Here is a 27692-nt window from a genome sequence, read left to right as displayed (position 1 = left end):
CTTGGTGTTCTGGAGCTCGATGTGAGCTGGGTGGTGGGTTCTCCCGGCTTTGCAAGAGATTCCCAACAGGCATCGCTGTAACCGGGCAGCTACAGCCAGGGGTGAGCGGAACCCGGACTCTGCTCACATGGGCTGGGAAAGGGAGCTGGGTTTGTACGCATTCCTATACCTGTAGAGTCTTAATCTGTACAAAGTGTTCTTGCAGCATGTCCGGTAGCCCCAGTACCAGCCGGTACCTCCAGCCCCTTCCCTCCCGCCGTGCCGCTTGCCCAGCAGCGCAGTGCAGTGCGACTTCTCCCACGGAGCTTGGCTGGGGCGCCTTCCCGAGGGCTGGAGGGGCCAGGGACAATCCCTTATTGTCCTCTGAGGTTTGGCTCCAGCAGATCAGGAATCGGCCTTTCCGTGTCCAGACAGAGTGTTGGGAAGTCAGTGCTGCCTCCCAGCCAGCCTTGGTGTCCTGTGCAATTGTGGGTGTAGAGTTCCGCTGTCTCCAGGATTCCGTGTAACCCTTTGTTAACTGTATTGAAGGTGTGTCCTTATGGAGAGTGTTCCCAATTAAAAAACGCTGCTGAATCTGCGAGTGCTCTGGTCTTTCTGGTTCTGCTCGCGGGGACCGAGCTGTGGCCAGAGGGTGGGAGCTCCCACAGGGACCCTGGGCAGCAGCAATTCCCACCCCCGGAGCCTAGAATGGGCTTAGGGCTTAAAACACCCGGGGACAAGCGCCTTGCCAGGAGAAAAGCAAACTAGCTCGGCCTGTAAGGCAGCGTATCAAAAGTATTTTATTTCGGTTCTTCTTTACAAAATCATAAACAAAAGGGCAGTTGTTCAGCATAGAAATGTTAAATGTACAAGGGGAAAGGGCCAAGGGAAATTAAAGCTCATCTGGCCTCACGGGTGCGGGTTCCTCACTGTGGCCACATCAGAAGTTCACGTGGCTCCTGATGTCATTGAGCTGTTTCACCATCTCCCTGATGTGTTCCCCCCTTCAAGAGAAACGAATCCAAGTCAAGAGGCTGCAACTCGCTCCTGTTTGCGGCTGAAGAGGCGGGAGGGACGCAGCAGGCAGGGCAGGGACAGGGAGCACACCCCAGTGTCCAGGACAGGCCCGACAGGCTCCAGGAGATCCCGGGGCACAAGGGGGACTTAAGCTCAGTCACTGTAACAGCAGCACCCCAGAAACCCCCCAGCCCTGCTCCCCCCGTGCCCCACGGCCGCGCTAGGAGCCAAGCAGTGACTTACTCCTCCTTGAGGACGGTTTGGATGCACTTGCTCTGGTAGGCGCTGAGATTGATGCTGGGCTGCCGGGGGCTGCTGCCCTTCTCCATCTTCTGCTGCTGATACTCCTTCTTCATCTTAACCTGGAATCGCAGGCAGAGGGAAGACCCAGTCAGCGCTGGCCCCGCTGCCAGAGCCAAGGCTTGTCCTGGTGCCAGCTCGCTGTGTCCCACTGCAACACTCTCAGATTATTTATCCTGCTCGCTTCTGCACTTTCCCTCCCACCCAAAGAAGGGAAGGTTAGCGCAGGCGCTGCAGCCTCCTCGGGCTCACTGGGGCCTGCGGCGGCTCAGCAGTTCCTGTAGGGCATTGACACTGCCTCCCCTCGGCGCTATCATTAGGTGGTGTCAGTAACCTCTGGGCCGTTAATCCCCTCTCCCACCTGTCTGATCGCGTTGCTCAGGTGCTGCAGCTGGTCATGGATCATCTGCAATTCCTTCTTCATGTCTTTTTCGCTGTCTGATAGAACAGGAAGCAGAGAGTAGAAACTCCGGAGAACTTTCTTCATCCTTCATGTGCAAAGCAAGAAACGCTGCTGCGTGACCGGAGCCGCCCGACCAGGCAGTGTAAGCCTGACAGCCTCGAGGCTCTGCTCTCTCCTCAGTCCCGGGGCTCAAGCCTTTACTCCCGTCTCTCTCGCACACAGTTTCTACGTGGCGAGCTGGCTCAGTCTGGGCTAAGTAGCACCAACAATCACCCTGAGCTCTAACGGAGACGTCCAAAGCCCCATCTCCCACCAGCCCCGGGTTCCACCCCGCCTGCGGCGAGGCCTGCCCACTGCACTCACCTGTTCATGATGTCCTCTTGCTTCTCCTTGGCCTCCTCGTACTTGTCAGCCAAGCGCTCCGCCATTTCCCGCAAGCTTTTCCTTCATGGAAGCAAAAAATACTTGTTTACTCTCAGATTTACAGGCAAGGTGCTCTGCATGGGGAGCCTGGGGAAGCGAGGTGGAGGGGGAGTGAGCCTCCGCGCCCACCAGAGCTGGCACCACGTTCATTCCTCGCTCGTTCCACAGGGCCCTGCTCGAAGGGCCATCACTCCTGCTGTTTGGCAGGATAAAAGTAGACTGGCTGTACTCACCTTTCCTCTCGATAGTAATTAAGATCTTCCAGTTGTTTCTTCTTCTGTCCCCACAGCAGCTTCACCCTTAAAACACACAACACGCAGAAAATCAAAGCCCTCGCCACAGCAATCCCCTTGCGTCAGGAAAACAGGCCAGAAGTGATCAGTGCTCCTGGGAGCGTGAGAAATGAAAGCCACTGGAGAACAACCCCCTCTCCCTGGAAGCTGTCGTTCTCCTTTCAGCAGCGTTGTCGGGGTTATTGCAGAGTGGGAGGATGTTGCTGCCCACAGACACAGGCAGCCTGACCACACTGCCAGAGCTATTCCAGGTGTATGCGTTTATTTTTCCCTTTTCCTATGAGCCCCTGTGGAGATCGGGCATGACTCTCCCATCCCCTCTGCCTGCCCTGCTCATTCCACTTCCATTTCTGATGTTCCCTGACCTCAGAGTCACAGAACCCACTTTACTTATTTACCAGGGTTCCCAGCAGAGTTCAGGGCCGGGTCCTCGGGACGCAGTTGCACAGGGACAAGGCACAGCGGTTGGCTGCGAGGGGTCTCCTTCCTACCTTTGCTGGATTTCCTCCTTTGCCAGGTCTTGTTTCAGGATGTATTCTTCCCTGAACACCTGCGTGGCTCTGCTGAGAAGCTGGAGGCATTCTTCAGGGGGAGGAGCGGCATCCTTATCAGCAGACCTTAAGAATACCAGAGAGAGGGGTTTTTGCCATCTTACACTAAGATTCCTCACCGTACGGAGGGCACAGGTGGGCTGCGGGGGCTCAGTGAGGGGCCGGAATCAAATCCCTTTGCTAGGCCTCATTTTTCTTACACGAGGAAATCCCGAGATCCTCAAAACCCAATGGGACACGCAATGAGTGACCTGATGGGCTGCGGTCAGGGGACTGGAGGAAGACGATGCCCTCCCAGCCTATCGATGCCTTCCCTGTATGGAGAGGGCGGCACATGCCGGCCACGTCTGTGCTGTTCGATCAGGAGCTGATGAACACGCCGTATTCCTGAGAGTCGGCCCTCTTCTTCCCTTCCCCCACAAAACCACATTTACTCACTTCAGCAGCACGGGGTTGGCAGAACTGCGCTGCAGGATGTTTCGGATGTGCTTCTCAAAGGAATGCTTGGACTCAGCCAGGACGCGGAGAGGGGAAACGGCATCATCTTTGTCGTCTCTGGTGCAGAGCAGGGGAGGGGACGCAGGATGCACCGCACTTCTACCAAAGAACAACGCAGGGGAGAACACGATGTAAATCAGGAAAGTTTGAACTACATCAGAGTTTAAATGGTAGTTACAGTGAGGAACTCATCCGCTGTGATGAGTAAGACAGAAGTGCTCCGAGAGAAAATATTTTAACTGTGTGATAAATCCAGCTCTAGACAAGGTTGGTGGAGTTCACCTCCCCGCATCTTTCTGTTTGGTCACAGCTGAAGTTAGTAAGAACCATAAACGTCCTTTTACTTAAGGAGCACAAAGTTCCCTAACAAGGTGAGCAAGTACAGGAACAGCAGGAGCTGCTTCTCCAGGCAGCCTGCGGGGTCGCTGCCCACCTATGCAACTTCTCAGAGCGGGGTTTAAAAGAGCTGTGAGAAAAACCTATTTAAGAACACTGCAGAAATAGTCTCAATAAATAATTAAAGTGAAGTTGCTGTGGAAATGCGTGCTCAAACCCCACTACTTTAAAGCAATTTAAGAACCCACATTCCCCCTTCATGCAGATGTAACCTTGGTGTTCGCTAAGAATCTCCACTCCACTCTGTAAACAAGCTGCTGATTTGCAGAGTTCCTCACCATAATAATTAAAAACCACCAATACCATCAAGAACCTTCTGATGCAACTCTTGTCCTAACACCCGTTAAAAGTGATAGTTTAATGCCATCCCATCCCAACATCTTATCGGTAGCAAATAACTCCTACAATAAGGCTAAAGTGCTGAGCCAGGGACTGCTCAGGAAGCAGCCTCCTCTGTGAGCCTGAAGAGGTGCAGAAGTCGGGGGAGAAAGGATCAAGAGAATAATAACAAAAAGTAATCTCCCGAGACCCTTTTCATGCATCAGTCACAGATTTCAAACCAATTAAGAATTACGTACAAGAGAGGCCTCGTAATGCACTCGTAGGTGTTTGTGATGCAGATCATTGTGGGCCCCAGGATGTCAGAAACGATCCAAAATCCTCTGATGGGAGCAGGCTGCCTGAAGGGAAGAAAACACAAGAATCACCAAGTCAAAGAAGTTCTCTGTTTCAGCAGCTGTTGTGCCCAGCAAATGATGTCTCTTAATGCTGACTAAGCTCAAAAAAGCAAGATTTTTTTGAGGTACTGTTTGATACCTTCACAAGCAAATTAAAGGAACACGTCCGCATTCAAGACCCTGAGCCAAACCAAGACTCAGAGTTGCCCAGGGTGAAGTAAATGGAAGTGACGTTTCTGCTGGTCTGATAGATGATTTTCAGGCAGCACCACAGGAATTTAACCTGACTTCCCTAACTGTGCATTGAGAATCCTGATGCACAAATTGCTTATTTGTATCATTTGAATTCTTTTGAACGGCAAGAATTCATCAGAAAAGGGCGAATCGTTAAGTATTTTCCATAGCAACTCCCTGATTTGGAGTGCTAGAGAGGGTTTGTTTTTTACCTGCACGGCAATGGTTTTGTACACAGAATATGTTCAACAAAGCACTTCTGCTCTGCTCCCAACTCTTGTAAACTGTCTTTGTCTTCTTCATCTACAAAGAAAGAGATTTGTCACAACGTACAAGACCCACTTTGCAGTTGAGGGATTCTCAGTATTTGTTACCCACCCACCAAGCTGTTAGCAGCAAAACATGAGTGTCTGGATAGAGCTGGTCGCTCTGGGCTGGGGGAGTCTCGCCACGCACCTGAACCGAGGAATTTGTGCAGTTTGTCGATCCAGGTCAGCCCCACGCTATGGACTCCAGCTTCGTGGGTGCAGTGGTATCGAGAGTGGCATTTCGGATCTGGAATCAAAACAGCAAATGTGGGAGAAGGCACTGAACAGAGAAAACCTCACCCTCCAGACCTGCCTTGTTGAACACGTAACTCAACCCACTGCCCATCAGCATTAACATCCTGTTGCAAGTGCTAATTCATCCCCAAACTGCACTGGATGCGTTACCCACGTTATGGGGTTCTGCTTCAAATTAAATTACGCTTGAATTTGTAAACAGCTTGATCTTAAAAGCATGAAATAAAGCAATTAAAAATCCAACAACCTCAATGACAAGCCTACCTCGATGCAGTTTGATTGGGCAAGAGAAGTCAGACTCCAGAGGCTCCTCCTCATCTCCTGACGCCAGTTTCAGTGCAAGTTCCAGCTCAACACATTCGAACACGTACAGGGAAGGAATAAGATCAGCTCTTGGGTCCCATGACTTTTCTGACTGTAAAAAGCATTAAATTCTTCTGTGAGACATCATTTAAATAGGAAAGCCAACACAAAACATCAAGAAAGAGCTACGTAATACAGGCAAGAGCATTAATTGTCAAGGAAAGCAGTGCAAATCGCTTTTTTTTTCTTATTTAAGGGATTGATCTCAGAAACAAGGCTTCTTCTGAGAAGATCCTCTTTAAAATGCTTCATAAGTTTGATCAAAAATTGATCTACTATCAGAATACACAGAATTAAAATAAAACCACCATGGAATCAGAGAGACCGTCCGGGATAGCAGGAAAACTTGCTACCTCATTATAAAAGAACGTGGCTTTGGCACCTGGCATTAACTTTCAGGCATCCTGCCAGCTTGCAGCTGGGAGCTTTGACTCAAGAAACGAAAACAGATACAGAAAAAAACCCCAAGATAAGGTACCTGCTCATCATCCTCCTCCCCATCCAGTACCACACAGTGATAGAGCATTCCTGACTCGGTGGCGATCACAAGGATGTTAGGAACACAAGGCAGGCACAGGACAGCACAGGCGTCGTAGCCGTAGTTGTCCTCTGCCGCAGGGTGCATGGGCAGCGGGCCCAGCAGCTTGCCGAGGTTGCCGGTGCTGGAATACAGGAGATGAGTTCACAACACTAGGTGTGGAAGGAGAGCTCCCCATGGCAACGGTTCGGAGTTGTGTTGAGTTTCCACTAGGCAGCAGCAACACAGACATCTGCAGAGTACGGGTCTGCGCTACAGTCACTCTGTGGAGAGCTCAGAAAGGACACTGAGATAATGTTTTATGCTTTCGAGGCAACCAAACTACATTTCAACGTATTCAAGAAGAAACACTCCAGACACAAACCAGGCTGCAGTGCAATAAAACTCAGCTTGGCATCTGCTACAAAGTCCCAGCCACGCCGAGAGACGGCTCTCCAACCCGAACACTGCACAAACACACAAGCAGACCAGGAAACCCGACGGTGACCGTGATCCTACCTCTGAGGGAGGCTGATATAGGTAAGGAACGTCTCTCCATTTTCATACAGGATGTAGAGAGGAAAGGCCAGCACTTCTTCACACCCTCGCTGCCCAAGAATGCTCTTTGGGACCGGCACCAGTGGACCGAAGTCAAACGCCACGGCAGTCTCTCCCAGAGATGCTGTGTAGGCTCTCCTAGAGACACGTCGGAGCCAGAGCTGGAGTCAGCGGTGGCACGAGTGCTTACCCAGCTCCATCAGCACGGGCTGACAGCTCCCTGCCACAGCCCTGTCCATCCGTCTTTCCACATACACAGCAGCAAAAGCAGGGGAGAAGCACCCTTCCTACAGCACCTCATTTCTGCAGCACAGCCACCAGCCAGCCCAGTGCCACCAGAAAAGAGAGGAGGCTGTACTGGATTTCCCGTGTCACTCGCCACTCTGTGCCTTAGCTCACACAGACCCTCAAGTTTTCCCTTTTCAATTAGGACAAAAGGAAATAAAAAGATAATGTAGTTTTTGCATTCCTCCTTCAAAAAATCCCTGTATGTTTTTTCTCTGGTTTTCTTCTAGAAATATAAGGCACTTAAAGAAAAACATAACTAAAAAAACATGCAGCTGCTGTGCTAGAAAGAAGCCCTTGAACTAAGGAAGGCCAAAAGAAAATTCACATCAGATTTTGGGGTGAATTTTTCACTTATTGATTAAAAACATAACTAAGAATGCAGAGCTTATTCAATCAAAATCATTTAGAACTCCAAGAAGCCAGACAAACCCTTTTTTGATGGTTAGGGTCTCCTCCTCAGTGTCCGAAAGGGCAATCACTTTGATCGGTGTCTGAGGCACCTTCAGGTTGTAAAACCTAGAGGGAAGAAACAGCAGCAGCGTTCACTCGGCTAGCAGTGCTGCACGTGGCCTTGCTGATACAGGAACATCAGTCTAATGTTCCTCCCACCCCATTTTTCATTGGCAATCCTGGTAAGAAAGGCAGAAGACAAATATCTAGCAAAAAATCAGGCCAGCTATGACACAAAGATACTTGCATAGTCAAATGACAGACAGCTTTTACCTTATAGTGTTATCTGAAGTGAGGAGCACGATATGGGGCTCTGACGTCTCACAGGGATACCAGGCAGCATGCTTTAAAGTCAGAGATGTTGAGCTTGTGAAGAACCTTTCTGCAATAGGAACAGTCCTAAAATACAGAGCAGAAATACCCACAGTTACAACAAGCATGGAATGAGTAACTTTGAAAGGGAAGTGGGGGCAGGAGGGGCCAGGAATCCAGCTAAAAGGCTTCAAAGTCATTAGCTGTATTATTCTTAAAGTTGGAGGGGCAGCTTTAACTTCAAGCCCTTTATTATTTCCACCCATGTCCATGTGACCCCAAGGGAGGAGAGGCTGTGGAGGAGGTGACAGCAGGAGGAGAACAGCGTTACCCGCCGGGGGTCTCACCCACCTACAGTTCACCGTGGATTTCCCACCTTCAAACTCAGAATTCTTCCCCCAGCGTTTAGGCAGCTCCAGCACCATGAGCCCCTTGGTGCCGATGAGCGCCACATGGTGCTGCACGGGGCTTAACAGCGTCTGATAAACCTCAAATAGTGGGGGGTTGATGCACAGAAGGGTCTGAAAATACCAATATCATAGTTAGGCACAAGACACCAGAAGTGTTGATGAAAGCACATCTTTACTTTGGACACAGGTACTATTTGACCAACTTCATCCTCCTCAGCCCCTCATCCTCCTCATATCTTCATCCTCATCCCCATTCCCACCCCCTCATCCTCATCCGCCTCATTCCTTCACCCTCAGCCCCTCATCCTCATCCCCACCTCTTCACCCTCCTCCTCCTCATCTCTTCACCCCCTCATCCTCATCCCTATCACCTCCTCCTCATCTCTTCATCCTCACCCCCATACCCATCCCCTCCTCATCATCCCCGCCTCTTCATTCCCTCATCCCCATCCCCTCATTCTCCTCCTCCTCACCCCCATTCCCATCCCCTTCTCCTCCTCCTCATCTCTTCATCCCCACCCCCTCGTCATTATCTCCAGCTCTTCATCCCCTCATCCCCAACCCCATCTCCTCTTCCTCCTCCTCATCTCTTCATCCCCATCCCCTCATTCCCTTCATCCCCATCCCTATCCCCTCCTCCCCCTCCCCACCTCCTCCCCCCCACCCCCTCCTCTTCCCCCCCCCGCCCCGCACCTGGTACCGGCTGAGGGCGGCGGGGTCGCTGCCGCCGAGGCGGCGGAGGCCGATGGCGCGGAGGGCGCCCCTCTCCCCGTCCCAGAGCAGGAGGTCGGTCCCGAGCCCGCAGAGGAGCCCCCGGCTCAGGGGGGGCCCCTCCGTCCCCGCGGCGGGGGGCGCCAGGCGCTCGCGGAGGCGGCTCAGCACGGCGTGCTGCGGCAGCGCCGCGCGCCACTGCTCGGCCGGGCCCCACTCGCCCGCCATCGCCGCCGCGCGCGCCGCCGGACTCCTCCGCGCCGGGACTACGTTTCCCAGCGCTCCCCGCGGCACAGCCCGGACTACGCTTCCCATCGGTCTCCGCGGCGGCCCTGGACTACATTTCCCATCGATCCCCGCGGCACAGCCCAGACTACGCTTCCCATCGATCCCCGCGGCGCTGCCCGGACTACATTTCCCAGCGCTCCCCGCGGCGCCGCCCGGCGGCGATGGCGGCTCCGCAGCGGGCGCGCTGTAGGGGCCCGTGCCGCCGGGTGCGGGGGGCTCCGCCGCCGTGGAAGGAGGCCTATCGCCACGTGAGTGCGGCCGCGCCGCCGCGGGGCCCGAACCCCCGGTGGGAGCCGTCCCCCGCTCCCCAACCCCGGTCCCGACCCCTCTAGGCCCCGATGGGAGCTGTGTGTCCATCCCCATCCCGGTCCCGAACCCCCCAGGCCCCAGTGGGAGCTGTGTCCCCGTTCCGAACCCAGTCCCGAACCCCCCTAGGCCCCGCTGGAAGCCGTGTGTCCATCCCCATCCCTGTCCTGAACCCCTCAGGCCCCGCTGGGAGCTGTGTCCCCCTCCCCATCCCTGTCCTGAAGCCCTCAGGCCCCAGTGGGAGCCGTGTGTCCCTCCCCATCCTGATCCCGAACCCCCCACCCAGGCCCCGCTGGGAGCCGTGTCCCGGTCCCCCCGGGTCCGACCCCGTTCCCCCTGCCCCGGCCGGGGCGCTGACGGCGCTCGCTGCCCGCAGCGCTGCCTGGAGCGGCTGAGGAGCAGCCGGGCGCAGCTGCTGGAGCGGTACCGGCGCGGCGCAGAGGATGGCACGGCCCGCGGGGCGCTGCTGGTGCCCGAGGTGATGGAGCAGGAGTGGCAGGCGCTGCGGGCCGGCGGGGCAGCCGAGGGCCCGGCCCAGGTCAGTACCGGCAGCTCCGAACCCAGCCGAGCCCCCGGGTTCCCTTCTCCGCGCGCAGGGCGGGCAGTGGAAGCGCTCACCTGCAAGCCCGCGGGTGGCAGCATCCTCGGGCCCTTCACAAACCGCACGGGAATCCTGCCTCGTCTGCGGCTTTCGGGGCTGGTCGGTCATTGATCCCTCCTGAGACCGGGAGTAAAACCTCAGCGGTTTACAGAACAGCTTCTCAGAGAGGCTGTGGTCTTATCCGGAGCGGCTGAGGGTCCTGGGGCTGTTCAGCCTGGAGAAGAGGAGGCTAACGGGGACCTCATCGCTCTCAGCCTGAAAGGAGGTTGAATCCAAGCGGATGTTGCTCTTTTCTCCCAAGTTACAAGCGACAGGACAAGAGGAAATGGCCTAGGGGAGGTTTAGATTGAATATCAGAAGAAATACACAGTTCGGGGAGGTGGTGGAAGTGAGAAAATAGCCAGAGGGAGAGAATCACAAACTGATGCACCTTTCAGATGCTAGAAGACCCCGATGAGCTAGCAGTACTGGAAGAGATCCAACAAGAACTGATCTTGCAAGGTAATTTCTTTACGTGTTTCCCAACTCCTGTTTGATTTGTAGTATTCCTGACTTTCTAGTAATTTAAGCTAGTGGAGTCTGTGCTCCTTGGTGATGATGTGATGCAGAAGAGTCTCCTTGGAAGCTTCTGCAGCCTCTAATGCTTTGAGACCCTTTTTGACACTTCTCAGTGTTTAATTGGGATTTTAAGGTCTGTGAGAAGCTGTTAAGAGAGGAGAGCAGAGAAAGAGACTGAGGAGTTTGGGGGCTGTAGAAACCTGTAGAAATAAATTCAGAATGGACCTAAATTGCTGTCTGGAAAGTGGAAAGTCACCCACAGGAGACTGGCTAAAGACTGAGCTATGGGAAAAACTGGATTAAGAGGAATGACTTCATGAAATGTAGAAATCCAATCCAAAGAAATCCAAGTTCAGAAACGTGTGGCTGCCCCAGCCTCCACCTGCCCCACAGCTTCAGGTGTGCTGTTTCGTCCCCAGCTGGTAACAGCAGCCTGAGGGCGTTTTGCCATGTTATTGCAGAGCAGTCGGTTATAGAAGAGTACGAGCGAAGCCTGCAGTTTGATGAAGAATGTCTCAACGCGATGCTTGATGGCTTGGAGGCCAGCGACAAGGTCATCTGCCCTGTGTGCAGAAAGTAAGCAAGCCCTTGTTATTACAATGAGGTTCTCCACTGCCCTGCAGCAGTTTGGGCTTAGAAACGGGCTAAACAGGCTGCTGTTCTTGTTCATTGCAACACAATCATCTGAGCAATCATCTCCTAGATCTAAGAGGGTTTTTGCTGCAATCTGCCTCGGTCCGGGTTACTGCAATGATGCTCGTTGTCTGCTCTTTCTAGGAATAACCTGACTGTGAGGAATCACTTGGTTTTTTGCCAGTGTGGATTATACATCACCACGCAGGTGAGCTGCGCTGGGAGCGATGTAAACGTGACATCTTCAGGCTGCTGCAAAGAGGCAGTTCTAAGGTACCAGCAACCCAAGGGTCTGATCTCTGGTAACCCGGTGTCTCTCAGGGTATGACAGAGGGGAAGCTTCGGGCACTCCTAGAGAACACCGTGACGGAACACAGTCACCGGTGCTTCCACAACCCGGAGTTCACCGTGACCAGCGGAATGGAGGAAGAAACCAGTCTCCTCATGAGCTGCCCGGTGAGTCTCAGTGCCAGCTTCCTCAAAATGACCTCTGCCTGCATCCACTTCTCAATTACATGGGCAGAAAAGACAAGTTCATTGATCCCAGGGGGCTGTGGTGCTCTGTTCCCACAAACTTCCTTGGAAATGGCTCTACTTCTGACCCCCAGTAACTGTAAAAGCAAGAGCCACATCACACAACTTACCCTAACTGCTTGAGTAGAGAGCCTTTCAAGGACCTGTTAGACTTGGTGACTTCCCTTTCTCAAGCTTTAGCCAACAACTAACAAATTTTTTTGTGGGGCATGTGTTCAGACAAATTATTTGTGAAGAAATTTTAACAATTACTTTAGTCTCCTTTAAAGGCTCATCTGCACCTCCGGAAACACACGCCATCCCTTTGGCTGCAGCGAGGGTTGGTGTGTTCCTCACTCTGCTACTCAAGTAAAATCCCTGTCTGTACCAACAGTGAGGACAGCATCAGGAACAGAGCATTTCAAACAGTTCTGAACATCACTAATTCATTATATACTTTGCTGTAGCTTCTCTGTTTCACTTACCTTCTGTAAAGGTCTGCGACTCCTGGGCGATTCTCCTCTAAGTAGATTCTGCTGCTGCTTTTGTACTGGAAGGACTTCGAGACTAAGACTCCACCCAGAGCTGCTACTGTTTTTTATGTATATACTTGTCACTGCTGTGCCAAAAAGATACCTACAAAGGCAGTGGCCCTGCCTTGACCTGCACTTTTGATGGCACAGCCTGTTTTTTGAAATAAAGATACTTCGTTTATATCAGCCTTTCTGTTGTCTTCAGCAACGCAGCTCACACTGGACTTGAGCTTAAACTTAATGTGACCTTCAGGGAATGACTGGAGTCAGGGGTGGGAGCCGGAGATGGCAGCTGCCTAATCCAGCTTAGGGCAGCACATCCCTCTTTAAAAACAATGCATAGGACCCTGAATTCTGTTCCCCAGCACGAAGACAGACAGATAAGACAATGATAATTAGCACTGCTTGGCCCACAGACTTCCTCCTGCAGCCCCAATTCTGCTGCGCGTTTGGAGGGGCTGGAATAGCTCCCTCTGGAGAAAAGCCTGGGTTTCATCACTGCAGCTGTGTTAACCCTGGCTCAGGCACGAACACCAGTGTGGCTTTTGTAGCAGCTCTCTGGTCAGCTGTGGGGCAGCAGGAAGAAGAGAAACCATTTTTCAGTGCTATGTTGAACAGCAGACTTTATTCTTCACATTCATTCTTAATTGTACAAAACCCCCCCAGGCAGAGTGAGGCAATTCTGGACCATGATGTCAGGGGACTTCATCTGGGCTGCAACATAAATACCAATTCCCAAATTCAAGCTGTTATCCTCATTTCCAAATTCCAAGTTACTTATTCTCCGTTACCTGTTGTGAATCTATTTGGGCACTGCCGGCTGGCGCAGTGCTGTGGAATATCCACACATGCAGAGCTGTTTCTTAGGCTGACCTACTGACATTTCACAAAGCTTTTAAGGTCTTCGAGGAATTTAATGTACTCCTGGTGCTCCAGTGCAGTGCTGAGCTCTATTAACTCATCGGCAAACGTGTTGTCCACTCCTCGATCGGCCAAGAAATCCATTAAGTGATCGTACAAAGCCTGGAAGCAATAAACAGGGAACTCCTTAGCAGCGGGCACCTCCCCTCCCTTCGTTGGCTGGCCAGTAGTGCTTGTTGCAGTAGCACCAATACCTGTGCTTGGGTTTCTCTTCTTAGCATGTCAGCAGCACTTACCCAGTCCAGGGAATCCGTATTGAGGGTGTAGTTGGTGTCCTTCCAATCTGATTCTCCAGTGGGCTGAAAACTGACCTCCCGAATTGTGAAAATGTCACTTTCTTCCTCTCCCTCCTGTCCAATCTGAAACAGGAGATGAGAGGTGAGATATACCATCACCTCTAACTACAGGGACCCTTCAGCCACCTCATCCCAAAGCCAGGAATATTACATCGCAGGCAAACCCTGAGACTAGAGCTGCGACTCCCCCCTCACCACGTGAAGACACGCAGGAGAATGCAGAAATCCCCAAGGCGGGACCAGCAGCACCAGCCTGATGTGAGTCGGCAGCCTGGCTTCTACAAAGAGGTACCAACCTCTTCTGCCTGGTTCTAACTCCACCTGCTCAGGCCTGTCTAACCCTGGTCATTGGCACTGGCTGCACAAATCATCTGGGAGGGTTTACAAAATAAACCCCAAGATCAGTTAGAAGCAAAATTCTCTGGCTTATTCCCACCACCACGTTTTTTTTTAATACCTGCTTGTGACACCTCACAACAATGACATTTGCAGACTACGGACAGACTGTATTAAATCTGTCTTGCTTTGGCCATTTCCATTTACCCCTCTGACGCTGCTGCGCTGCTGAAATTAAGCCTCCCCCCTCTACTATAACTCAATAAACATGCCAATAAGCAGATGATCAAAAACACCAGGTCAGGATGTGAGGAATGCAATCAAACCTTTACCCTCAAGAATGTTCTAGCAAACACAAAGACTTTTTTTTTTGTGTTAAAAAAGGCAAGGAGGCTGCATTTTCTGAAGATTCAGAGCAGCAACAGACTATAAGGAGCTACAATTACACTACAGCCAGGCTAGAAACATGTAGCAAGGCACAGACAGTCCGACCAGTCCAATACCCACCTCATCTTCTGGATAATGGCAGTCGAGAACAAGGGTCTGCTTCGTGTCATCTTTTATTACTTCCACAACGAAGTTTGGAGTTGACGTAAGTTCAGGCTAAATAAGAGAAGAGTTACATCAGTGCTGGAATCCGACCAGAAGCCACAGTGGGAACAGCACAGTCCCTCCAGTGCAGGCTGTGCCCTGTCCCCCTCCTCCCGGAGTACCTGACCTGGCCAGGGCAACCCAGGCCTCCTTCCAGCTCCCAAGGGCCCTTGGATGGGCTCCTCCACAGCCACAGGGGCTGGGAACCGACCCTGGCTGCACCGAGAGCAGAAGCTGCTCGTGGGGAGGAACCAGGGCAGAGCCCAGACCGCCACACACACACAGACAGAACAAAACCAGACATGTGAAGCCACGCGAATCGCTCTGCATTTTATTAACGCTCCCCGCCCAGCGCTGTGAGCAATGGCAGCTCAGTGCACAAGGCAAAATTCAGTGCAGGGGGCTGCAAAGGCAGGAGATGCCAGAGTTCCTCTTGTTTCTCCTCACAGAGCCCTCTCACCCCACTCTGACTGCTGCTGCAGGGAGAAGGGCCACAGCCAAGAGACAGACAGCCCAGAAAAATATGCTCTTGGGGATTTATAGCTCCTAAACACCATGTGAGAGGGTAAAAAAGCCCTGAACACTTAAGGGCGAGGTTCTAGAACCCAACACTGAAGTGCTAAGTTTACCTCTTGCTCATCGGGTTTCTGCTCTTCCTGTGTTTCTTCTTCATCTGAGGGTGGGATGCTGTTGTTGATGTTGAAGGTAACCGTTATCCTTCAAAAGAAAGGGAAGCAGTTACTTTGAGAAAAAAAGCCTCCAAATTTGCTCCTCTGGAAGTCTCTGCTGTGGGGACTGTGTTCCTGGTGTTGGATTCACTGTCAGCAATGCTACGTATTGTAGTGCCTGAAGGAAGCTGGCGTCCTCCAACTGCTCCACAAACAAGTGATGAAAGTTTTTGTAGCCCAGACTATTCTTTTTAAGGCAAAACTGCCTGGAACATTGTAACACACAACACAGCAGCAAACTGAGCCTGTGGCCCCAGGCGGTGAAACAGGAACCCTGTACCTTCCAGTTTGCACGGAGTGGATGAACAGCAACACAAGGAACACGCACAGAACCTGAGAGCCGTTATTCCCCAGCTCTCTCGCACACGAGGGCTCCCAGCTGAGCCCCTCCCAAGCCCACACTTACTTCTCCCCCGCTATCTTCCGCACCAGCTTGGCCTCTGTGCCGTGCACTTCCAGCTCCCACCCGCCGGAGATCTTGGGCAGGGATTTGTGTTTCTGGATTTTCTTCTCCTCTTTGATCTCATCTGTCAGGAACTGCACGAAAGCTTTGTCGCCTGGTGGGAAAGGGCCAGGTAAGGAAAGGCCTCATCCCATCCCACCCCCTCCCCCCACCACGTGCTGCCCCACCCCCAGCATTCCCGCAGCCAAAGGGGCTGCCCCTCCACCCACCGTCTCCTCTCCTGCAGGTCCTCTAGCTCCCCTTCTTCCCATTCCAGCGGTCCCCTCGCACCAGGGGGCCCCTCGCTGCTCCCCTGCGGGGCTCCCTCAGGCCGAGGGTCCTCTCCCTGCTCCCTTTCATCCCCAGCTCCCTCACACCAGGGCCGCCCTTACCCTCCCTTCCTCTGCTTCCCAGGTGTCCTCTCCTGGCGGGTCTCCTCAGGTTGCCCCCCCCACCCCGCCCTGGGGTCCCCTCATCCCCCCCACTGCCCCTGGGTCCCCTCAGCCCGGGGTTCCCCTTACTGTCCCCCCCCGCCCCCCCACCAGGAGTTCCCTCTGACCCAAACTGGAGTCCCTCACCGGACCCACACGCCCCAGGGTCCCTTCAGATCAGGGGTCCCCTCCTCCCTCGGGACTCCCTCCCTCCAAACCGGGGTCCCCGCGGCCTACCCTCGGTGTGGAGGCCGCCGCAGCCGCAGGAGACGCCCCCGGCCGAGCCCCGCCGCGGGCGCAGCAGCGCCGTCCGCCCGCCGCCGCCGCCCAGCTGCCAGAGGGAGCGCGCGAGGGGCGGCGCGGCGGCGGCGGGCGGCGGCAGGAGGGCTCTCGGGGACGCGGAGGAGGAGAAGGGGGAGAAGAGGAGGCGGCGCGGCGGCGAGCGCAGGGCGCGGGCGGCGACCGAGCGCAGCGAGCGGGCGAGCAGCATGGCGAGGCGAGGCGGGGCGGCGCGGGCACACAACCGGAAACGGCCGGCACACTTCCGGTTCCGGCGGGCCCCGCGCCACGCTTCCGGTCTTCGCAGCGCAGAAGGAGCTGAAGACGCGAGTTCGAGGCCCGGCCCCGGCGGCGCAGGACGAGGCCAAAGACGCCGGTTCGAATCCCGGTCCGGCAGGAACAGTCGCAGCTGTTGAGGTGCCGCTAAAACAACGTCGCCTTTCACACTATAAACGGTGATTAAAGCTTCAGTTAATGGTCTTCGCGCAGTACAGCCTGGAAAGCCCAAAATCGTCTCAACCTAGTTACGCTGTGGGAGTGATGGATACTGAGCGATTCTAACAAGGCCTTGAAACAGAGAACTGGAAGATAAACAAACATCGTAGAATCGTAGAATCATAGAATAACCAGGTTGGAAGAGACCCACCGGATCATCGAGTCCAACCATTCCTATCAAACACTAACCCATGTCCCTCAGCGCCTCGTCCACCCGTCCCTTAAACCCCTCCAGGGAAGGGGACTCAACCACCTCCCTGGGCAGCCTCGGACAGGGACCAATCACCCTTTCTGTGAAGAATGTATTCCTGACGTCCAGCCTAAACCTCCCCTGGCAGAGCTTGAGGCCATTCCCTCTCGTCCTGTCCCCTGTCACTTGGGAGAAGAGGCCAGCTCCCTCCTCTCCACAACCTCCTTTCAGGTAGTTGGAGAGAGCAATGAGGTCTCCCCTCAGCCTCCTCTTCTCCAGGCTAAACCCCCCCAGCTCTCTCAGCCGTTCCTCATAAGGCCTGTTCTCCAGCCTCCTCACCAGCTTTGTTGCTCTTCTCTGGATTCGCACCAGAGCCTCAACATCCTTCTTGTGGTGAAGGGGCCCAGAACTGACCCCAGGATTCAAGGAGCGGTCTCACCAGTGCCGAGTACAGAGGGAGGATAACCTCCCTGGACCTGCTGGTCACACCGTTTCTGATACAAGCCAAGATGCCAAGGTCGCTCCGGTGAGAACAAGAGGCAGCCTTCTGATAAACAAAGGCCAGCTGAAAGGAATACAAGAGTCAGTTCGGTGGGAACCAGCGCCAACTGAAAGGAAAACAGCAGAAAAGAAATATCAACATAGTTAATTTTAGTGTGACTTGTTTTTTTAGCATGCCCGGTAGTTTAGCCAATAATATGTTAGTAATAGCTTTATGGGCAGCTACCTTTAGCCAATAATACACTGTAGATACCCTCGTGGGCACCCACTTATGTAACCGAAAAGGGTATATCAAGAAACAGCTAACTCAGTTAAAGGTCTTTGATCCATCAGATTGAAGTCCGTGTGTTTAATCCCCTCATGCTAAGGGCTTTAGTTTCCCCTCTTTGTTCTTTTTTTATATTACGCTGTCAAATTAAAGATGGAGAAAGGGCAAATTTGAGCAATTTTGTCGGCTTGGTCAGCTGTGGCTGAAGATGCACCAGCTCAAAAGCCAGGAGTGCAAGGAAAAGAATTGGAAAAGCCAGAAGCATTTGCTGAGGAATTACATGTCATAACAACAAAAGGGTAAACAAAAATGACACTAGACACACAGACCGCTGGAAACCCCTTCCAAGAAACAACCAGCAGCCCCCGAGGCTTAGACGCAGGTGGGGAAGACCTTGTCCAAGCAAACATTCCCACTACTGGCCTTTACTTTGGCCCCATAGCAGACGCTGAACACAACACGCAAGCAGAAAGACGTTTGATTGGGTAGAAGACAGAAGCACCTCCATTCTAGAAACAGTAAAAAGAGGCCTTTTTCCCCCCTCTATGTAGATATTTAAATTTTCTTCTGCTTTTATTTGTCAATAAAACCTGCTAAGGATACAAATACCACTATTAAAAATACCAAGTCTGCTCAGAATAGCTCTTAGGATTGAATTTCCTCACAAACAAGTCTGTTAAACTGCAGTAAGTGTTAGAACTGTAATCCGATACCATCTGTCCTTCCCCCTCCAATGGAGACACACACACACAGAGCACCTACTCTGTTCCCCTTTCACAGATTTACTGTTAAAACAGGTGGTTGTTCCAAGCCATGGGGACTTGTGAGGTTCTGGTTGGCACAGGGAAGCCATTTTCCTCTAAGGTTTTCACCTGATTTGCAAGGCAAAGCTCTACTGCTCCTGTAAATTCATTACAAACCAACACAATAGACTTTTAGAGTGAGCAGCAAAGCCCTGAAGCTGCTGGTGCCAGACCTGCAGGTCAGTTCCGGGCCGTTCGGAGCTTCCTGCGGAAATAGTCGGGCGCTGCGTCGTAGAGCCAGTCCGCGTCCACCACGCAGAGGTCCCGCATGTAGCGCTTGTTGGTGTGCAGCAGCCCGTTGAACACCACGCAGGCCGGCTGGCAGTGGAACAGCACGGAGGACGGGTGGATGGCCACCACCTGCTGAGAGTCCACGGTGCGGTAGGTGCCGTCCGGCTGCAGCTCGGCGGCGTTGGTGAAGAGGCTGTGAGCCAGGCAGCGGCGGATGTTCCCGGTATCCAAGCGGGAGGACTCGATGGGAATCGACAGCTGATCAGCAGTGAGAGAAACACGAGTAAGTGTGTGTGTGTGTGCATCTGCGTGGGGAAACACAGCCCCGCTGCAGCGGGATTCCGGGATCAGGGAGTATTGTGTCAGAAATTCTGCTAGCGTGGATCCTAGGAATTCAGTTCAAGTAGATGCTGGGAGAATCCAGACTAACAGCAAACAAAAGATAAGCTATAAAATGGATCACAACTCTCCTCCTGGGAGTGAGGTTTGGGCTAGCCGGCATTCCCAGCGAGACAGGGGTGCCAAGTGGAGTCTGCAAGCAATCCAGCAGCAGCTCCTGCGCTGCGCCTTACGCTGGGACTGGCAGGAACGGTGCTGATGTGAAAGCTGATGTGCACTCAGTGATCAGCACTGAGTGCTGATGTGCACTCAGTGGTGCACACAGCACAGCCACATCTACACCAGAGCAGTAAAACCGATCAGGGAGAACTGTCTTCTATCCAGATATCCCCCTTCTCTCTTCATCTCTCCTCAATTCTCTGAGCCCTGTAGCTCTGACACTCTGGCATGCATCTGCAGAGTCAGGAATTTTACCTAACTGCTCAGGAGACGCTGAACACAAAACCACATTTTTCTCACTCGTGGGACTCAGTGCATGGGAAAATCAGTTTGGGGACAAACAGGAAAACACCAACGGGTGAAAGAGAGGAATACAGTATAGCGACAAGTTACCTTCACACAGATGTCCCTGAGCTGAGCTCTGATGTCTGACGCAAGCATCATGTTCCTGCCGTTGACAAAGTTCTGTTTGCACCATGTCTGCAGCAGAGACACCAGCAGTTAGAAAGGAACATTTCTTCACCCAAGAAGTACAAGTCTTTGGATACTATGAAAAGCAAATCCTCCAAACAATCTTTCTCAGAGGAAAGGTCACGGCCCATTTCCTTTTCATATTTCTACCCCCAATTACTCCCTTCTGCCTACATTCCCTCCCACAGTGCCAAGAAATAGCACATTGTTGTTCTCTGCCCACTCAGAATTGCTCTGCAAGGTCACAGAGTGCTGCAAACCAGCACTTGTCTTCTCATACCTGGTGAAAACAAATCATGTTGAGAATGGCAGATGATGCAAGGAATAAGGTACGCTGCTCTACACATCAAACTGAGGAGTTTACAGGGTAGGATAAAACAAAACCTGCTTGTAAATACGTTCAGTGTTTTTGCAACAAAACCTGCCAAAAAGCATGTCCAGGTATTTATCAGCAAGTCTCACCACTCTCTCACTCCTTCCTGCTTCCCACTGGAACCAGGGAAGGAAGAGACCTGCCTCTGATTACAGCACTGACTTCATGAAGGGTTTGATAATCAGTTTTGCTGTGGCTTTCTGGGGGAACCTTTGAGACTTGAACACCTTTCTCCAGTTACCCAACTGTAAAGGATGAGCAAGTCCTCTCTATTCATTGCTTCAACCGTGAAGGATGCAGATGTCACCCTGCTGTACGCCGAAAGAGCTCCTCACCGCTGTAAGCGCCCGCATCCTCCTAGCATCCTACCTTGTTGCCATTGACTTTCCTGAAGGCCCTGTACAAGCTGAGCAGCGTAAGATGATCCCCCTCGCTGGAGATGAATTTCTTCCTGACGGCCTGCACTTCATCCCGCCGGGAGGGGGGATTGTAGAGGACGCTGTCCACTGAATACAGCGACACGATGGTCAGGATCTCCTCTGTGCAGCGGAACTTGGGGGACGCAAGGATGGTCTGCAAATCACAGAACAAAACTGATTGTAGGTTGACCAAATCCACTCCAGATAGGCAGATTTTTCTGCTCGCTTACAGCCCAGAAACTTTACCGAGCATTATCTTGGTCCATTTCAGAAACATTTCGGCTTAGAAACAACTGTAATTTCTCTTATGGGTCCACCAGGCACCTTTAACAGCAACTGTCACGCTCATCCCTCGACTGACCCATTCATACACGCTACATAACACTGCGACTAAAATCACCTGCAGCATCAGAGCTGCTGAGCAGTCCCACCTGCGACCCCAGAAACTATGAGGAAATGAGCCTTGTTTCAGCTTGAGGTGCCAGAGGAAAGATATTATCTTTTAAAAACCCTCTCTGAATTAAATGACCAGCAAATGATCACAACTACTGTCATTAAAGCTGTGCTTCATTAAGGTACTGCCCACAAACTCATGTAGCTGCAGGCGGCCCGACCTCCAGCCCCTGTTGAAGCAGTTTGAACAAGAAATGCCAATGGCGCTGGGGAGAGCGCAGGAGATATAAATGAGTTCATTTTTTTGTAGTTTTTACTTTAGAAAACTTTGGTTCCAGTGGAAAGGCTGCCATCTTCCTTCCTAGGGGCGTTAGGACAAGCTGACCTTCCCTTCGTTCCACAGCCCCCAGCACGTCCAGCTGCTCAATTGCTGCTTTAACAGCATCTGTCAAAACAAGAAGGTTCAGACTGTGAGGCCTGGCTGACACCGGCAGGGATGCCAAGGGTCAGCTGACACCATCACTATCTCTTTCCCCCAGCCAGAGGGACAAGTACTTGCCCGTTAGAGATACTAGAGCCCCATACTGTGGTTTATCTCCCTCTATCCAGTAGAACAATCACCTTTTCTGATTTAGAGTAGCAAAACCAGAGACAAATCTAGAGCTGCCATCTCTAGCTTTGAGCAGAGGCCGCATGAGACTCTCCATGGCTCTCCTTGGCAGCCAAGGCCACCTTTGTGTTCTCTCTGCCTCGGAATGCTCCCTGCTCGCTTTCGAAGCTGGACCCCCCCCAGATCTCTGCCATAACCTCGAGCACAAGCAATAAGCAGTGAACAAATCAGACTTCTGGACTACCACGGGTAGATGCAGCAGAGAGAAACAAGCTCCCCTTTCATGGCCCTGAACTCCCACACTCCACCTTCTCTGGCTGGCCTGAAGACTTGACTTGTAAGCAATTCCTCAGTGCCTACATTTGTCAATGCTCCCCAAAGCCGCCTTTGCAACCACTTACCAGGAGACGGTTTGGACATGAAGTCAAAGGTGAGCACATTGGGAATTCGCAGGGCCAGGAGCTGAAGCATCACACTGGCCAGGTTGCACCTGCACAGGCACATAACATAAGTAAGATCGGTCTCTTCTTGTTTTTAATCTCCTTTTTATCTTTTCTTTGCCTCTAAGCTGAGATGGAGTCCTTGGAACTGTGCTGGAACTCGACAGAGAGTAGCCCAATGCGGGCTAGTGAAGCCTTACTTCCTAAACTACAAAGGGTAGGAGGCAAGTCTGAGATTTGGAGGGAAGCCAAGAGAACTATTGTGTGTTTGGAGACTCAAGAGCACCCTGTCCACCCTGAGCAAATGCTTCTCAAATGCTGTTTAAAAAAAAATGAAGCCTAGAGACAAAAGTCAACCTGTCAGACCCTAGATCCAGTTTTGCTGCTCAGTTCTTTATACAGTTCCACCTGTAACTGCAAATAAATAGGTATGGCAAGAAGTGTGATGGTGTCAGGGTTCTTTTCTCACCTCTGTATCTCGGGTATTGTCATTTTGTCAAACCTCTCGAACTCAAGCTCTGTGTAGAGTCGGTAACAGAAGCCACTGTCCTCTCGCCCTGCTCTCCCTGTTCGTTGCCAAGCCTGGGCCTTCGACACTCGCTGCACTGCCAGCACTTCCAGACCAATTTCTACGTATGGAAAAGGATCAGTCAACGTCTGCATTGATGCACAGCTTTGAAACACAGGAAGGATCAACAATAAAAACTCCCAGGGTCTCCCATCCCCACCCACATACTGCTCACACCTCCCTTGGTTTGCTGAAGCTACGTGAACTATCACGCACTGTGTCCACAAAATGATTTGCGAGTGACAAATTTTTACCCCCACACGGCTGGTACTCAAAAAATACCCAACACCCAACCAAAAACCAACACCAAAACCCCCACCTAAAACCTGGGATATTAATTCAGACAGTGCAAAGGGTGGTTTAAACCAGCTCTCAAGAGGCCTCACTGCCTCAAACAACCTGCCAAGCTGAAAACAATCCGTGCCCTCCTCAGCCTCCTCACCAGGGCTGTACTTCTTTGCTTTGACCATGCCCGTGTCCACAACAAATTTTATTCCTGCAATGGTGACAGAGGTTTCTGCGATGTTGGTGGAAAGGATCACTTTGCGATGGCCCTGGAAGGAAGAGAGAACTAAAGTCAGTCAAGAGCCACCTGACCTTTGCTGCAGCAGAGACACGTTGCTGCTTTTGGCCAAGCCTCCCTCTCACTGCAGCGTGCTATGACCACACACCACGCTCTCGTACACTACGATGATCTCTAGCTCCTCATCTGTTTAAGGTATGTGCTTACATTCCTTCCAACAAAACACACCACCCAGGAAAGCTGTTACCAACACATCTTTAAATAATTTAAGTATCACTTTTGGCACAAGCACAAGACCTGAATTCCTGCTGAACAGGTACAAAAGAGCCCAAGGCGGCACAATTTCCTGCCAAACATGCCCAGGTTTTTAGCTTTCTTAACATTTGGCTGGCCCTTAACTGCTGTAGCTTTTTTATGATATGGACGTAGGATTCCTATGCAATAGGGCAAATTTCAATTAATCTGCCCTTTCCCCCAATCCCTTCTTCTTTTTATGATCCCAGATGTATCCATTAATACCACCACAGCTGCACCACCTGATATCACACTAGAACCACTCAGCCTCAGGTCAGTAGACAGCAGAGACTACTACAGACTACTTTAACCCCTTAAATTCCACAAGCTTCTTCCAAACATTCACGCAAGCAAACAGCCAAACTCATTGATTTTACCCATCGTATTATCTCACCTTGGGGGCAGGCTGAAAGACGCGGAGCTGCTGCGAGTAGGGCAGAGAAGCATAAAGAGGCATCACCACCATCTGCGGGAGGCCGTCAGGGAGCTGCTTGGAAATGTCTCGACAGGTTTTGGTCATGGCTTCAATTTCTTCCTGACCAGTCAGAAACACCAGCATGTCCTGAGAAGGGGGTGCTTCCTGGAGCCAGAGGGAAAAGCAAGTGAGAAGTTAAGGTTGTCTGGATGGGGAGGGAGAATTGCATTAAATGCAGGGTAACAAAGAATTTAATGAAACGATCTAATGACCTAGCAGTTTTCTATTCAAACTTTTAGTCGAGAAACGCCTATGAGTTATTTTAACAGCTCTCGACCTGCGCTGCAGTTACACTTGGCCAGTAAATCAGAATCATCTTCACCCTACTGCTGAAGGCTCTTCAGCCAAGGCTCTTTGCAGCTGACCATTTCCAATCCTTCCACTTTTGGAACACAATCGGAACTTGGCAACCCCTCCCTTGAGCCAACGGCGCTCACTGACCCAGCAGGCTCCCCGACTCTCCGCTTTTCCTGGAGGATGCAGTGAACACCGCAGCGACACCTGACTCGGCAGCAGCGAATCCAAGCCACCCCTCCTGCCACAGCGGCCTGGGAGGCCCCGATCCCAGCCCACGGTCCCAGGGAGGCACAATCCTTCTGCGACTGCCATACCTGGTGGATCTGGAAGATGGTCACCAGAGCTGCTTGGAGGTAATCGCTCTGCGGCTGTTTGGTGTAAAAGATCTGAATGGGGTGCTGCCTGCCTTGTAAATAGAGAACAGGAGCGTCATTGAAGTACTGGGAGAACTCATCAACATCCATCGTAGCTGACATGACGATCACCTGCAGCGTGGGAATAAAATGGGTTAGCACTGCAGCTGAGACCCAGCAGGATGCTTCCCAGCCAGGAGAGCCAAAAGGCAGCTTACCAAGACTGAGAGCTGTCTATAACAGACACCTAGAGGGCTCTGATGAAAAAAGACAGCGTGGACATAAACAGATACATTGTTCAGATCATAGAATCAATCATAGAATCATAGAATAACCAGGTTGGAAGATGAGCCATATCAGGCCCACACATCATAAATTGGCCACTCATAACTACTCAGATTTAAAGGGACTTTCCAGCCACAGGAAAATAGCCCAGGCTGAAATTTCAAACACGCTAAAAACCCCCAGGAGATCCTGATAAGACAGCGCTCAGGGTTCAAGCCCCACCCCTGCTCGTCACTGCCAGCCCAGCTGCACATACTTTGAGTGGCAGCTTGCCCAGACCCCTTCGTTTCTTCTGTGCAGCTTTCACCACTCCAAGAAGGACATCGGTGTGGATCGTCCTCTCGTGGGCTTCATCCAGGATGACAACGCTGTACTTCTGCATCATAGGGTCCCCAATAGCTTCGCGAAGCAGCATGCCATCTGTTAAAAACTTGATTCTGGTTTCATCAGACGTAAGATCATCAAAGCGCACGGTGTAGCCAACCTACAGAAATGAGCGTTACCGAAAGCAGGAGCACAGAGTTACTCACATTCCCTATTGCCATCGTACCATGAGGAAGGACAACAAAGCACCCTGGCCACTGCATGAGCCAGCGGGAAGTCAGAGGAGATGCTGGAAGCCTAATGGTGCCTTGGCAGTCCATGAGCAGTTACTCTGGCAAATCTAATCAGCCACCCAAAGAAGCTCCCAACTTTGTATCCCAATTAGCATTTTCCCAACTAGAAGTTCGTGACAAATACTCGAGGCTTCCTTTCCTTCCTCCCCTGCAAGAAACCACTAAGTGCTCTCCCAAGACTTTGTAAAAGGGAATTCTTTCTCCTCCGCTTTTCTCCCACAGACTCAGCACTCTGCTCTCCTTGGCGGTGACTTTCGCTACAGGGAGCGACGGCAGAGTGCGCAGTCTTTTCTGTTCTATACATTAACCAGCATTTTTTCAAAGACAGAGATAATAATCAAGAAGCAAAATACTGCAGAGGAAGAGTCAAATGTGACCCTCCTGAGCCACAGAAGCAGGTAAACAGCCATTTTTCTCCATTCTGGCCAGTTATTAAATAAAGACTGACTTGTACCCCTGTGGCTGCTTTATCTCTTGCCTATTAAGCCCTGACACAGTCCCATCAGAACTGCAGCACCAAACCTACTCTGTAAAGACTCCACAAAGCAACTTACCAGTTTCCCCAGCTCCGTCTTCTTCTCATCTGAGACTCTGGTAGCTAAGGATATCGCTGCCACTCTGCGAGGCTGTGTCACAGCAATGATGCCTTGGCGGCCAATACCTGCTTCGTAGAGGTACTGAGGGACCTGAGTGGTCTTCCCAGAGCCTGTTTCTCCTAAGGAACATCAAAGGAATATATTTTTGCCCTTCATCTTCAAAGGAAATATCCCAACTCACTTTTTAACATTAACTTTTAGCAATAGTTCAGGCTGAGGGGGCATCCACAGTTTCCCTAGGCAACCTGTTCCAGGGCCTCACCACCTTCATCATGCGGAATTTCTTTCTCATGTCCAATCTAAATCTTCCTCCTTCTGATATAAAGCCATTCCTCCTCATCCTATCACTACAAACCCTTGTAAAAAGTCCCTTGCCAGGTTTCCTGGAGCCCCTTTTCAGCACTGGAAGCTGCTCTAAGGTCTCCCCGCAGCCTTCTCTTCTCCAGGCTGAACACCCCCAGTTCCCTCAGCCGCTCCTAAGACTTGTGCTCCAGCCCATTCCCCGGCTCCGGTCGTGCTCCAGCCCCTCAACGTCTTTCTTGGAGTGAGGGGCCCGACCTGAGCCCAGGATTCGCGGGGCAGCCTCATCAACGCCGAGTGCGGGGGCACAATTCCTTCCCTGCTCCTGCTGGCCACGCTGTTCCTGACACAGGCCAAGATGTTAGTGGCCTTTTTGGCCACCTGGGCCGCCGCTGACACATCCCGCAGCACCTCGAGCCCTGCCCCACGGGGCCGCTGTCACCCCCCCCGCCCCGCATCCCGCCTTGGGCCCAGCGCGGCCCCGCTCACCGATGAGGATGGCGCAGTCCAGGCTGCGCAGCCGGCTCAGCAGCCGCCCCCGCGCCTGGAACACGGGCAGGCGGCGGCGCCGCTCGTCCAGGGCCGGCGGGGCCCGGCGGGGCGGCCCGGCCTTCAGCCGCTTGGCCGGCGGCTCCTCGGCCCCGTCCGCCCGCATCGCCCCGACGACAGAAACTTCCGGGCGCGGGGGCCGTGATGTCATCGCGCGGCGACGCCGCGGGGCACTGTGGGAAATGTAGTCCCGAAGGCTCCCCAGAGCCGCTAGGGAAAAGGCAGCATAGAGGTGCTAGGCTGGAAAAGAGCTTCGAGATCACAGAGTCCGACCGTAGCTGGTCGCTGCTAAACCACAGTCCCCAGCAACTCATCTGCCCGGCTTCTAAACACCTCCAGGGACTGGGACTCCATCATCACCGTGCACAGCCAGTGCCCGAGAACCCCTTCAGTGACAATACCATTCCTCATCTCCAATCTGAACCTGCCCTGGTGCAACTCGGAATGGTTTGGGTCACAAGGGACACATCCAGTTCCACCCTCAGGGACACCTCCCACTGCATCAGGGACTCCAAGCCCCATCCAGCCTGGCCTTACGATCTCCACAAGCTGGCAATGCACACTCACAGTCTGGCAGACAATCCTGTTTCCTAGCAGTTCTGAGACGCTTGCAGGGAAAAGCACATGTTAATGCTGTCTCTTCAGGGACTTGCTCTTCCCAAACTCCGCTTTTTCACCAAGACT

The 27692-nt window shown here is 52.4% G+C and overlaps 4 protein-coding genes across 6 annotated transcripts; 1 reads left to right on the top strand and 3 right to left on the bottom strand.

The window, feature by feature from the left end:
- Window positions 1-756: 756 nt before the first annotated feature.
- Window positions 757-9176, bottom strand: NUP88 (nucleoporin 88). Its single transcript, XM_069873889.1, has 17 exons — window positions 8926-9176; window positions 8174-8343; window positions 7784-7909; window positions 7490-7576; window positions 6734-6910; window positions 6176-6359; window positions 5599-5749; window positions 5228-5326; window positions 4984-5074; window positions 4439-4540; window positions 3405-3563; window positions 2907-3032; window positions 2356-2421; window positions 2063-2143; window positions 1658-1784; window positions 1240-1358; window positions 757-983 (listed from the first exon to the last, which is right to left on the bottom strand). Exons 1-17 carry the CDS (start codon window positions 9169-9171, stop codon window positions 920-922), a joined length of 2175 nt encoding a protein of 724 aa, XP_069729990.1. The 5' UTR covers window positions 9172-9176; the 3' UTR covers window positions 757-919.
- Window positions 9177-9382: 206 nt separating this feature from the next.
- RPAIN (RPA interacting protein) lies at window positions 9383-12556 on the top strand. 2 transcript variants are annotated; one of them, XM_069873751.1, is made up of 7 exons: window positions 9383-9479; window positions 9914-10075; window positions 10576-10639; window positions 11158-11272; window positions 11474-11537; window positions 11651-11785; window positions 12339-12556. In XM_069873751.1, the coding sequence occupies exons 1-7, from the start codon at window positions 9393-9395 to the stop codon at window positions 12366-12368; spliced, it is 657 nt and encodes a 218-aa protein (XP_069729852.1). In that variant the 5' UTR covers window positions 9383-9392; the 3' UTR covers window positions 12369-12556. The 2 variants fall into 2 exon arrangements, with proteins under 2 accessions (XP_069729852.1, XP_069729851.1); XM_069873750.1 differs by having other exon boundaries at window positions 11641-11785.
- A 414-nt stretch (window positions 12557-12970) lies between these two features.
- On the bottom strand, window positions 12971-16625 carry C1QBP (complement C1q binding protein). Its single transcript, XM_069873724.1, has 6 exons — window positions 16358-16625; window positions 15654-15804; window positions 15149-15236; window positions 14436-14531; window positions 13533-13655; window positions 12971-13398 (listed from the first exon to the last, which is right to left on the bottom strand). Exons 1-6 carry the CDS (start codon window positions 16608-16610, stop codon window positions 13249-13251), a joined length of 861 nt encoding a protein of 286 aa, XP_069729825.1. The 5' UTR covers window positions 16611-16625; the 3' UTR covers window positions 12971-13248.
- Window positions 16626-18401: 1776 nt separating this feature from the next.
- Window positions 18402-27120, bottom strand: DHX33 (DEAH-box helicase 33). 2 transcript variants are annotated; one of them, XM_069873827.1, is made up of 12 exons: window positions 26949-27120; window positions 26118-26278; window positions 25203-25430; window positions 24623-24793; window positions 23931-24116; window positions 23162-23273; window positions 22621-22780; window positions 22113-22201; window positions 21419-21546; window positions 20659-20862; window positions 19839-19925; window positions 18402-19145 (listed from the first exon to the last, which is right to left on the bottom strand). In XM_069873827.1, exons 1-12 carry the CDS (start codon window positions 27112-27114, stop codon window positions 18837-18839), a joined length of 2001 nt encoding a protein of 666 aa, XP_069729928.1. In that variant the 5' UTR covers window positions 27115-27120; the 3' UTR covers window positions 18402-18836. The 2 variants fall into 2 exon arrangements, with proteins under 2 accessions (XP_069729928.1, XP_069729929.1); XM_069873828.1 differs by lacking the exon at window positions 26118-26278 and having other exon boundaries at window positions 26949-27075.
- Window positions 27121-27692: the final 572 nt, after the last annotated feature.

Source organism: Phaenicophaeus curvirostris, chromosome 21 (assembly GCF_032191515.1).
Source record: "Phaenicophaeus curvirostris isolate KB17595 chromosome 21, BPBGC_Pcur_1.0, whole genome shotgun sequence".
Lineage (NCBI taxonomy): Eukaryota > Metazoa > Chordata > Aves > Cuculiformes > Cuculidae > Phaenicophaeus > Phaenicophaeus curvirostris.
Note: the sequence above shows the minus strand (reverse complement) of the source record. Positions and strands in the feature narration are given on the sequence as shown.